We start from the raw sequence: 12531 nt of genomic DNA on the forward strand, positions 1-12531 counted from the left end.
CCGCCTTCCCCCGTCCCTACGGTGGCCGCGGTGTCGCCGGCGCCTTCTTCCCCCCCCCCGCCCCCCTGCCGCTGAGGCGAGAGAGCGGCCCCGGCTGAGGCGAGAGGAGCCGGCGGCGATGTCCCAGCGTGAGGTGATGAGGCCAGGCCCCAGCCGGCAAAGCGGGAGCTGGGCCGGGCCCTGAAAAGAGGGTCGGGGTGGGGAAGAAGCCCGCGGTAGGCGCTTGAGGAGGAGGAGGAGGAGGCGGCGAGGGCCCCGGCTGAGGATGGGGATCCTCTTCACCAGGATATGGAGGCTGTTCAACCATCAGGGTGAGGGCGAGGTGGAGGACGGAACGTGTCGGGGCCTGAGGGGCGATCGCCGGGGCGGGCTGAGGCGGCGGTTCCTCGCCCCTTTCTGAGGTGGGGGCCCGCTCTGGTAAACCGCCACAGCGGTGGCCACCGGGGCTACGAGGCTACGAGCCTTGAGGTGGCGGGCGGGGGGAGCGGCCCGGGAGGACAGGCTGCGGCCAGGAAAGTTGGGGGGGGGGGGGGGGGAGGTGTTAACCTTTTTTTTTTTTTAACCCCCCTCCTCATAAGTCACTGAAAAGCTCATTTCATGAAAGGTGGATGTTAAATTATTAATCTGTGCCGAAAGAATACAGCCGTGTTGCGTCGTTAGTGTCTAGTCTCATCTCGTCACCTGCTGTTTATTAATGGCCTTAAGTGATCAGCCCCCGTATCTGGCAAAACTGCTGTTTATGGAGTAAATGTTATAAGTAACTTCAGATTGGTGACGCTTGTCTCCTTACAGTGAGGTTTTAATGAGAGTTGTAACTTTTAACTATAAAACACATGCTGGGGCTCTTCTCTGTGTTTATAAGGTCTTTTAAATTTGATTTAGAGTAAACTTAAATACTCTTACACATGCATGCTGAATGTCCCAATTATATGCCCATTAACACTTAGTGCAAACACAACAAAATATTTTTGTCTTGTAGCATCCAGCCCCACCTCAGATCTTCTGTTCCAACTGATTTCCTAACATCCACTATGCTGGCAACATCACACCAGAAACAAAAGTTCCTAGTTATGTGGGGTCAGGTAAGCAGATACTTTTACAATATTGTGCAGTTATGCAAAGTTATTAAACCTGGAATTTATATTTGATGGTACATAAGACAACTCTGCAAAACCACACAATATTGATAAAATCAAAACCAAGAAACCCCACTTACCTGACCCCTATCCCCTCCCTCTCTCCTCTGTGATGAATCAATGCGAGTGTACTTTGCTAACAGAAGGAATTGATCTCTGGTTGTCTGAAGGAAGCTTGGGCAGACTTATAATGGCTTTTTGTTGCCCTTGTTGGACCACTGGGGAGGGGGGGAAGAAAGCCCCTTCTCACAAAGCTTTTACTTGCATGAATAGTCCCGTTGAAGCCAAGGTTATTTGTGCAACTAAAAGTTGCGTAATATAGCTGAGAGCAGGCAGCGCTGACTCGTCCTGGAAATCATAAATTTGAATGTGCTTGACAACACCAGCTGTAGAATTCAAATTCAATTTTGTGGTGTATAGGAAAGAAGGTGCTAAATAGAAACAATAATTGATTCTGGCATTGAGCTCCAGAATGTGTTCGCATATGTGTCAGAGTAGTTTTGTGTAGTATTCGTTGGTTCGTCTAAAACTAAATTGGGTGAATGCGTACTGTAAAATATTCGTAGGCAAATGTGTTCTCCGGGTTCCAAACCTGCTGAAAGGAAAAGAGGGCACTGAGGGAGACAGGTGGATCACCCTGCTTACAGTGCAAATCAGCGTCGCTGTGGTTTTTAACAACTCTTTGCAAAGACATCGAGATGTTGCAGGCCGTAATAAAAGTACGGCCTCGGAAATGAACATTTAACACGTGTGAGCATGTGTTCTGGAGAATTACTGTAGTTGGGGGGGATAGGGAGTACAGTCTCTTACAAGCTGCAAAAATGTGTAGAAGCTCAGGAAAGGATTCCAGCGTGAGATTTCTCCAGCAGTTTAGAGAAGGAACAAATCCGCATGTAGTCTCACAGAAACTGTTCCTGTACATGTGCAGATGGGGAAAAGATCAATGGTCACTTACCTACTCAGAACAGTACGTGGGTTTGTACACCTCCACAGTCAAACCAACTTTTAGCCATGGCCCATGAAATGTGGCACCTGAAGTTTGGCAGTGTTTGCGTAGGAAATCAGTCAAAAATGCAACACCAACCTTGTTTCTTAACACAGTTGTTATCGTGATAGCAAAGTTAACTATGTGGCTTACTGGTGATATTTTTATTTCAGAGCACAAAGTAATCATTGTTGGTCTGGATAATGCAGGAAAAACGACCATTCTTTATCAATTGTAAGTATGAACTGCAGATGACGTTTCTTGTATTTCAAGGTGTGCATTGTATATATTTCTCTGACTTGTTGTCGCTGCTTTCCCAGTTAGTTTTTACTTTAAAAGCGTTATGCTGAAGATTACTGAACAGTGTAGGTGTCGGTGGGTCAGAGCGTGTGTTTAGAGTTTGAAATCGTCTGTGTTTTGCCTGATATATGAATAAGGTTTTGTTCAGAGCTTTTATTCATCAGATTACATTGCTATTACCACTTAATCACAACTGCCTTTGGTGTCACCGTGTAGGCCGTTTGCCAGCTCCACAAAATATGATTATAGTGAGGTTTAGCCACAGGACAGTGCTGCTAAACTGATCCATGCCACAGCACATAAATACTAAACAAATTGTTCTGTGAGTAGCAAAGCAGCAAAGCCTGACCTCTCCCTGCCATGACTCGTGTCCGGTGTACCAAGGTGTGCTTCCATGTCATTTGTGGTAGGGGATGAAGGAGGAGCTGAGCGTGGGCTGAGCCCAGGAGAGCACAGCTCTGCGGCTGGTGGCAGCCCGTGCTGCCTGGCCAGGGCTCTATGTGAGCCCCCAGTGTTGGTAGCTGGCCTGCAGCTTCTGCCTTTAATGGTGGCACTGACTTGTGTTTGTCTTGCGTTAACCTTGCTACTGGTTTGCATGAAACTCGTACGAGCTTCGTATCTCTGGTCCTCAACTGCATTTTGATAAAAGGGTACAAATATGTCCACAGACTCATAAGCTTCTGGGTGGGACAGGGGACTCAAGGTCTGTTTATAATAGAAACAGATTTGTGATTTCTCACGTCGAGTAGTCTGGTATTAGGAAGTATTCCTGGGTCAGTATCAGAAATAATTCCTGTTAAGCGATATGGTCGTACTGGTCCAATCCTACACTTAAAATATGCTTTCTCAAAGTGTTCGGATTTTGTCAAATTATGATCTGCTTTTGCCTTTCTGAAACGTGAAACTCCTGCAGCATTTCCAGCCACTTACGCCCTAGCATGCTCTGCAGAGAAAGTGAAAAGATGGTGGTGGTTGTCGTTATTTAAATCGGGAGTGAGAGATTTTAAAAAGCATAAATAGAATGAAGAATACTTTTTTAAAACTAGTAACGGCTGCAGCTGAGGGCCGTCCTTGGAGCGTTTTAATGCTGCTGGTGTCTTTCCACTTCCTCCACGAATGTCTCATGATTCTTCTCATCTTCTTATTTCTGCAGCCTCAGTGTTTTCTTTTCCCTTTTGTACAGTGGATCTCTATATGCCTCCTTTTTCTTTATATCCGTTTTAGCTCCACAGGACTTCCCCTTCTCTCTGCTTGTATTCCCCTTGCCCACTTTGCCGCTTTGACAGAGCTCTGTATGTACTGGCCTCTGTTCCTCCTGCTTGACTCCTCCTTAAGCCCTGCCTCCATCTGTGCATATCCCATTTTTTCTCCTGCCATTTCTTCATAGCAGATAAGTGTTCTGAGCATGGATGAATATGTTTAACTCTTTTTCATAAGAGATGGGCAGAGATAACTAGCAGGACAACTAGTCTTGGTTAGTGCACTGGCCGTCACTTTGATGTCATGGAGGGTCACAGCAGGCATTGGAGAGGTGATTCTTCTAAGAGATTGTGGCAGCTCCACAGACACTTCACTTCTTCCTGTTTTCGTGCTTGGATCTCCTCCCTCCCCTCAGGTAGCCATAGGATTTTGCGATCAGGTTCCTAGAAGTGCCATTAAGCTTCGTGCTCACCTTGTTTCGGTGAGGAGGAGGGAAAAATCCACCTATTGTGTTGCAAACTGTGAGATGCCAGCAGCCTGAACGTGAAAGGCTGCAGGCTCAACCAAGGGGAGGCGATTTGTGATACATCTCTTTCAAGCATTAAAAGACCTCTGCTAAAACCTGTTTTTTAAATATGAAATCAGCCACAGGCATCTTATTTGGTTTTATGGTTCTTTCTTCTAGTCCTTCTCTTTCCCTTACATAGTTGCCCTGAAACGTGTGGGGTGAGAAGGTATCTCGTTATGCTGCTAAGGCACTGGGTAACTGGGATTCCTTTTGAGAACACTGGACCATCCTTTTATCTCCTCAGCTCTCTTTATCCTCTTCAGGAAATATTCCAGCACTGTTACAAGTCTCAAATTGCTGTCACTGTAACTAAAAGCTCTGCTAAAACTTCAAAAATGTTCACATAAAATGAAAAATTTATCAAGAAGAAAAAATAATTAAGTTCTTTGAAAATGGTTGACGTTTCCCTTGAAGCTGCTTTTAAATTTTTTTGCGTATTTCGATACAGTAGAGTTTTTAAATAATTTGAACTTTAGGAGTACCCAGAGTACACATTTGGTTATCACTATTGATGTGAAAGTGGTGGTCTTAATGACAAAGTTGCACTCAATATCTCTAAAACAATATATTTGAAAGACTTAATGTCTGCGTTTGTCTCCAAAAAGTGGCGTTATTGGATTGTGCTGAGGGGAGAGGGAAGCAAGTTTGGTCATAAAGTGACTGCATTGTGAAGAAAGTACGCTCTTCGTGGCCTATACTGGAAGGAGAGCGCGATGGAGTGTGTCTGGTGGAGTTGGATGCTGAGTTACTATTTTTCTGCAACCTTGGAAATCTTGTGGCTTAACCGCATTCTTGAAGCAAACAACTGCTCTCTCCCATGCGTGCCAAAATCAGCCCGGAAAAAGAGAAGCTGACTGCTTAAAACAGCTTCAGAACCAAATATTCTCTCAGCTTTATGATTTAATTAATTGTAATATAGCTTTCTTCATGAATGCTCTCTCAGCTTCATAATTTGATTATTCACTGGTTCCTTTTTTATTGCTATTTTTATTTATTTTTATTCAGCTTCCACCGTCAAACCTTGTCTATATTTGCTGCATAAGAAGTGTTTGCTATACTTCTCCCACTAAGCTTTCTAGCTTGGAATAAGCATGGAGTTTAGCTTTTACAGCAGTAGGTCAGTTCGGAGTCCTAAGGTGCTCAACAATGCCGTGTCTGACCGAGTTGCTCTCTTCCCTCTGCAGCTCCATGAACGAAGTGGTGCATACCTCGCCCACCATAGGGAGTAACGTGGAAGAGATAGTGGTCAACAACACGCGCTTTCTGATGTGGGATATCGGAGGGCAGGAGTCTCTTCGGTCTTCGTGGAACACCTACTACACAAACACTGAGGTGAGAATGACCTGAACCCCTTGCTGGAAGTCCTGGTGCAACCATTGCTGGTGACAGGAATACAGCGTACCGGAGATCTGTACCAGACACCTTTCCAGCGTTAACTGGCCTTTGAAAGTTACCGTAGCTACTTCGGGGTACTCCTGTTTTGATTTTTTGAAGTCTCATCCTTAGCAAGCTGTTGTACCGCTCGCTTTTAGATTTCTTAAGTAAGATGCGTAATATGGAGTTGCAATTAAAAACAGCTTGTTTGTACGGATTCTGTGTCTGGGTATCTGCGGCCTTAGGGCAGGTGCTCAGTTTGTCTTGGTGTTGCAGATCCCCGTGTTTACAGGTCCCCTCTTGTGGCCGACTGCTCTGTCTCTGTAACCGGTACTCTAATACCTGGGTAACCCCTCAGGAGTAATACTGAAACCCAAAAGTTTCCTCCAAGACTGTGGGAGCTCTGTCTTGCAAGCTCCCGTGATCAATTTACTTAAGCACCCCCAAGAATTTTAAGAACTCTTCAGTGATGAAGTTGCAGCACATATACTGAACTTGATCAAAATAACGATTTAAGTCAAGGTTTCCTATGTGTTATCAACTGTGGTTTTAAAAATAAGTTAATTTTTATAATAATTAACTTTGTTCTCCTGTGCTTCCCTATAAGATGCTGTGACATGCATCTGCATGTCTGTTCTTGAAGTACGGAGCTTATGGATTTTTTTAAAATCCCTCGCAAATATCTATTTGCATGTTAGTATTTGAAGTTGAGGGAGAACGCTGACAGAGTTTAAGTTTTTTAAGGCTGCAACAAACTATTTGAGGGATCTGTGTGCTACCTCAATTATGCTAGGCAAAGAACAAAACCGGATCTGGGATTACAGGGAAACGCTTGCTTTCAATATAAATTTTTCACTTGGAAATGGAAAACGGAAAGTCAAAAGATGTGTCAGAGCTACTTTTGTATACAAACCACAGCATGAGTTGTAAACGATACCAGTGCTGTGGGTAATCACGCTCTGGCTGGGAGAGGTGTATCTGGGATATGATGCTATCTGATAATCCAGCTGACTGTCTGGATGATGTGATGGGAACAGTAATCTGTTCTGCTGACAGGTGTGTGGCCAGAAAAATAGAGTTTGTTCTCTGACTAATAACTTTTCACTTTTTAAAGTTTGTGATAGTTGTTGTGGACAGCACAGACAGAGAGAGGATTTCTGTGACTAAAGAAGAACTGTATAAAATGTTAGCACACGAGGTGAGTAGACCCTGTGTTTTCTTTCTTTTAATATTTTTTGTGGCTAAGATCTGGCGGATAGGTGTTAAGGGAAGCAGATTCGCTTGCTGTTTGTGAGAGCTCTCACCTACGCCTGCTGGCTGGAGACAGACCAGAATGGAGAGAGAGAGAGGCCTCTCCAGTGAAGCCCAAGGCAAACATTACCGGTCGCGTTCTCCCAGCTGCAGGTAGTACTGTGTCAGAGCTGTCTTGTCCTGCTTGAGGCTCTGTCTTTTGTGAAGCTCCTAACGAAGATCTAAATTAATACCAAATTAGTAAAGAGAACTCCCACGAAAGTACCTTTTCAACTTCTGAATGCTTCCGTGAAACAGAAGTTAGGTCCTATAAGTGACTTTTTCGTGTTTTATGCTTCAATCCATATTAATAGCCGAATGAGATAATTTTAAAAAAAACATTGTTTCCTCCAACAACTTAATTAGTATTTTTGATAGCTTCATGGTTGCTTGATGTTTTCTGTTTTCACAGCAAGACAGATACAGCCTTAATAATATGTCTTATAGCAACCAGCTATCAAACTGAAGAAACAGACTGCCTGTGGCCACAATAGCTGTCATTCTGTCTGTTTGTACTTGAAATTACAGAATGAGAGTAGAATTTGCTAACTTGTAAAGACCTTCCTTAAAATTGAGCCCTGTGTCAGGTCTAAAACTGAGCTATCTGGGTCTGATTCAGAGATGCTGGACTGCTGTATAAGCCAAGGAGCACCTATTGCATGACCTGAACGTCCCAAAGACTTTAATCAGCCCAGGCAGTGCCACAGGACCGCAGCCCCGGTTTTTACTGAAGATGTGTTTATATAAGCTTGACTACTGGGACTCATAAGACAAGTTTAATTCAAACTGGATCAGTTTGTATGAGATGATACTGAGGACAATGAGCTTCCAAATCTAAGTGTTGGAATACAAAAACGTGCATAAAATTGATGGCATTATATCCCAAAATATTACATCTATATTTAAACTATAGCCAATGTTTAGCAGATGACTGCAGGAAGGGCAAAGGCTGCCTATGTGTTTCCTTTGAGTGATCATGGTGATCTGAAGCATTTGAGAAAAAACAAGTGCTTTGCCTAGTGTCTTGTATTTATAATTTTTGGTATTTAAATTAAAATTGTGTTTAATATACATTCTAATAAAGTAGGTCTGGCTTTCTTGGCTTTGGTGGAGTGTTAAGTGTGGCGGGGGGGACTGTGGCCATTGAGTCTGCTGCTGTCATAATTAGAATTTCAGAGATGTGCTCTTCAGTCTGTTGCAGTCCCTAAACTAAATCTGCATCTTCTGTCTCATCATCTATAAAGGAAGATGCGGAAGTTGTTAACGAACTGAATTTGACATGAGGGAAGGCTGAAACCCCAAGAAGCATGAATGCCCTTGCTTCGTGTTGGGAGACTATTTCTGTGCTCCGAAAGAACCCATCTAACATTGATGGGTTCTAAAGAGCAATCTAACATTGTTTTACAACAGGATGTTTTCAGTATATTCTGCTCGCTCCTCAGATGCTATGGCGTTTGGGGAGAATAACAATACATATAAGCTGAAATGAAAGTCAAGTATTTATTTAGAATGGCTTTTCCTTGCAGTCCCTGAAAACCAGTCCAATTGAATTTTTCTTAAGGCAAAATTGAGTTGCCCAGGTCAGTTCCAGCTATTTTCTGGACCAGTAGATCGTTTGGGAATTAATTTTACTGATTGTAAAAATTAGTGTGCCTGATAGGCATTTAAGCGAATGAGTTGTCTGGGCTTTCTGGGGAGACATTTTTACTTTCAGAGGGACAAATCTTCAATAATACATGCCTGTACTAGTGTAATTCCAAGCAGCTTGAGATAAAATAAGCTTGCCCCTAGAGTTGCTGTTCTCTAAATTGTTAGTACTGATGTTTTAAATATTGCATCATGTAGATGTCCGTCCTTTGATTCTGAAGCAGCGTAAGCGATGATTTTCTGTGTATCCTCTAAATAAAATATTACCGCAGCTTGCTTTACACTGTCAGTGGCAGTCTTAAAGCTTCTTAATGGGTGGCATTTCCTTGGCTGAGGGCTTGCAGCGTGGGCAGAGTGTCCTTCTGGCTCTGGGCAGCCATGGTGCCAGGCTGGGTGCCAGCACGCACGCTGCTGGCGCTTGCTGCCGTCAGGCTTGGCAAGGTTTTACCAGTGCTTAAAACGTTCTGGTGGGGTAACCCACTGCTGCCCTGGGTGAGAACTGCACAGTCTACTCATTTTGTACTAAAATCAATTTTAACAGGATGGTAATATGTAAAAGTGCGGTGTGTGTCTATAGAAAAGCCAGGCTGAGGAGAAGGCAGCGGTTGGTTTGGATACGCCGGCAGGAATGACCTGCAAGGTCAGGGTTAAACAGGAGCCTTGGCTGTTGGAGGGGTGTGTGGCATTATTGCAGCTGCAAACACATGGCTACAGGGTGCCTCTGATCCTCACGCAGCACAACAAAACACTGTACGTAGTTTTACAGGTCATCCTAGGCAAAAATTGGATGTTTGATCTGCTGGATCAAAAGATTTTTCTGAAGTTACCTGCCGATCAGCCTGCAGTGTCTTATAGTTTAGGTTCTTTTGCTAGGGCTTTAGGTTCTCTAGTTTGGTGTCACATCTCTTGCCTCCGAGGGCTGACTTGTAATCATCATCTTGTTTTCTTCTTTCTCCCTAGGACTTAAAAAAAGCAGGTTTGCTGATTTTTGCTAACAAGCAGGATGTTAAGGAGTGTATGACAGTCGCTGAAATATCTCAGTTCCTGAAGCTGACTTCGATTAAGGATCACCAGTGGCACATTCAGGCATGCTGTGCTCTAACTGGAGAGGGGTAAGAGTTACTCTTGTCTGTAGGAGGGGAATCTTGAATTATTTTGGTGTTTTAATTGTGGTGTTTGGTTTTAACACACATTCCTCCCCTGTCAATAATAATCTTACACTTAAAGATTTTTGGGCTCAGAACATACTGACTTAGGATCAGTGTGATCTGAAAACCAACTTTTACATCAAATCCGCAGTCTCACCTCACAGTGATAAAACTTGGTATGATTTGGGCCTAACGAGGGTGGGAACGACCTAAAATCCCTTCTGCTTTGTTAAGACTAATCATAATTCGAGAAAACTTCAGTGTATGTCTTGGAAGTGCTGGGATCTGAAGTCTCTCACCCGTAAATTGCATGATAAGATCTAGGAAATGCTGTGCTCGGAGTGAATTGTTTCTGGACGTGATTCCTTCAGTCAGAATTACAGAGTTCTTAGGAAGAAATTAAATTGGTACCGTGGAATTATCTTTGAAGTTATCCTGAGAAGTGCATGTATTCCTTAAAAATTCTCTCTTTTGTTTACAGACTGTGCCAAGGACTCGAATGGATGATGTCAAGACTTAAGATCAGATGATTTTTAATGACCTCTTTGCACAGACATTGCTTAAAAAGAGCTGTACCCATGATTACCTTCACAGTGGCAGAATTAATGGGTTAGATGTATTTATACTGAACTGATTTCAACTTTATTTTCTACATAGATGCACACACACACACGTGTATATAAATTAAGACCATTCAGCAAAAAGATGCAGTTGAGGCTCCAGTTTGGTTTCCTGTTTGGTTTCCTCCGAGGACGCATTTAAAAGCTGTGATCAACCTTCTTTTCAAGATACAGCCACTCAGAACAGTCCAACGTTGAGTGTGGTGAAGATGAAGCGAGAGGAAGGAGCTTTTAATTTTGAGTTTTATTATTCCATTGTAGTCCTCTCTAGTTGAAGATGTTGGCTTCATTATTCCAGTAAATTAGCAAACAAATCAATGGCATAGATATCAACTTTCCAGTATTTTTAAGGTTACCGATGTTACAAATGCAAAAATATTTTCCTGTATGTGTACTGTACATATTTGTGTATATTTATACCTCAATTTTAGGTTAATTGCAATCTGTTCAGACCAGCGTGTAAAGCTGAATCAGTATGTTGACAGTAGTACTAATATTTGACATTGCCAACGTGTCACACCTTCTCCTTTGTTATCTGTATGGCTGTAACATCCATCAGACAGTTGGCTCACCAGAACTTTATAAAGCAAACTCTCTCTTAAGACCGTTGCTTAGTTCTCACATGATTTTTCAGTTAGGGAGGATGCCATAACGGATTGGGGCATGGATTGAACTTCAAATTACAGTGTCGGCAAACAGTAAGCATTTGCCAAAGACTTGAAAATGAAACGGATTTTCTTTTTTTTATGGTAGTCATCATTGGATTAGGCGATTCCAAAAGGTTCACGTCATGCTGTCCTGTGGTACTGCTTTTCTTTCTTTGCAGTACTCTTCATTTATGATTCAGGTCTAGTAGAAGTACCTTTAGCTGTCATAAAGGGAAAAATGTCATCTCTCATTTTTTTCTTAACCAAAGAAGAGGCACAAAAGTATGTTTAAAAGTCCCACTGGAATCTTACAAAACAAGTCATACTCTTTATTAAGTGTTTTTCAGAGGAAGGCACACTTCTCTTTGATAGCATAAAATGTATATATATCTATATGCAATGGATGGAACCGAGGTGGGGAACAAAACAGATTACACTACTTGAAAGGCCGTAAGTCACCCCTGGATCGTGTTCCCACAGAAGTTCCAGGGCAGCACTTCTTGAAAATGTAACTCCCGTGCATGGTCCCCAGGTGAGTTATAAAGAAGTGTCAGAACACTATGGGATTGTCGTTTCTTACTGTAGTACCTAACGGGATGGGTGGACGTCCCATACCGGCGTCGTTCAGAATGAGCATTTTCAAGGATACAGGCTTTGCAGCGGGATGAGTTGGATGGTTTGAAATGTCAGTATTGTGAAAGTGTACGTAGCCTTAATCAGAGGCTTTTATGTTGGAGATGTATGTTTGGGGAGTACAGCAAAATGAAATAAAACTTTGTTTAAAATGTCCTTCCCTCTCTTAGCTCATACATCTGATAAGGATGGAAAAGACATTTTAAAGAAAAAGCTTAGTTTGAACTTTTTAAGGTGCTTCCCTTCGGTTCTGGGATAATCTCGTCAGTGCACCTGCCTTCCCATTTGGCCGCTTCTCCGGGGATCATGGTGTGGATTTTTGGGGAAAAGAAGGGAGGCAATTTCAAAAGTCTGTATTTAACAAAGGCAGGTAAAGAATTTAACTTTTTAATATATTTTTGGTATCTCTTTATGATGCTCACTGGCTAGGGAATCTGCTGTCTTTGTTAAACATTTTAACGTGTACATGCATATATTTATAGTGCATGCACATAGATATTGGTATTTAACTGGTGTATTGCAAAATGTATAAATGTTTGAAGAAATAACAATTTAATGCAAAGACTTTCTCAGTTTATCTGATAGTATCTTCAAGAAATGAGCTCTGTGCACACTTGCATATGAAATGGAATTGTACGTTTTCTAGTCTTAAAAAAGAAAAAGCAGACTTGCTTATAAACCTAAGTATTTGGTTTTTGAGTCTTATGTCTTCCCTTTCACCCCTTTAAAATATTTTGCTTTAGTATTGTTAAATACTGCATCCCTTTGCCTCAACACACAGGTTGTGTGTGGTGGGGTTTTGTTTTTAAGAAAACGAGTTGTTCCTGTTAATGGAAGAAAAATCATGGAGCAGTATTCTGCTATCTGCTTCTTGCTGAAATTTGCTGCTTACTCCTTTGTGCTTAAATTTGTAGGACGTGCGTCATCCATATAATGGAAGTGTGGTGTTTTTTCCAGATATGGTTCACGTTGCAACCAGACAT

General features: G+C 42.5%; 1 protein-coding gene across 1 annotated transcript; it reads left to right on the top strand.

The window, feature by feature from the left end:
* The first annotated feature begins 42 nt into the window (after window positions 1-42).
* ARL5A (ADP ribosylation factor like GTPase 5A) lies at window positions 43-12232 on the top strand. Its single transcript, XM_054208279.1, is given in 8 exon segments — window positions 43-311; window positions 980-1028; window positions 1031-1082; window positions 2295-2355; window positions 5374-5521; window positions 6678-6761; window positions 9461-9612; window positions 10130-12232. Coding segments are annotated over 8 exon segments (618 nt in total). The 5' UTR covers window positions 43-288; the 3' UTR covers window positions 10179-12232.
* The last annotated feature ends 299 nt before the right edge of the window (window positions 12233-12531 follow it).

This window comes from Rissa tridactyla, chromosome 7 (genome assembly GCF_028500815.1).
Source record: "Rissa tridactyla isolate bRisTri1 chromosome 7, bRisTri1.patW.cur.20221130, whole genome shotgun sequence".
Lineage (NCBI taxonomy): Eukaryota > Metazoa > Chordata > Aves > Charadriiformes > Laridae > Rissa > Rissa tridactyla.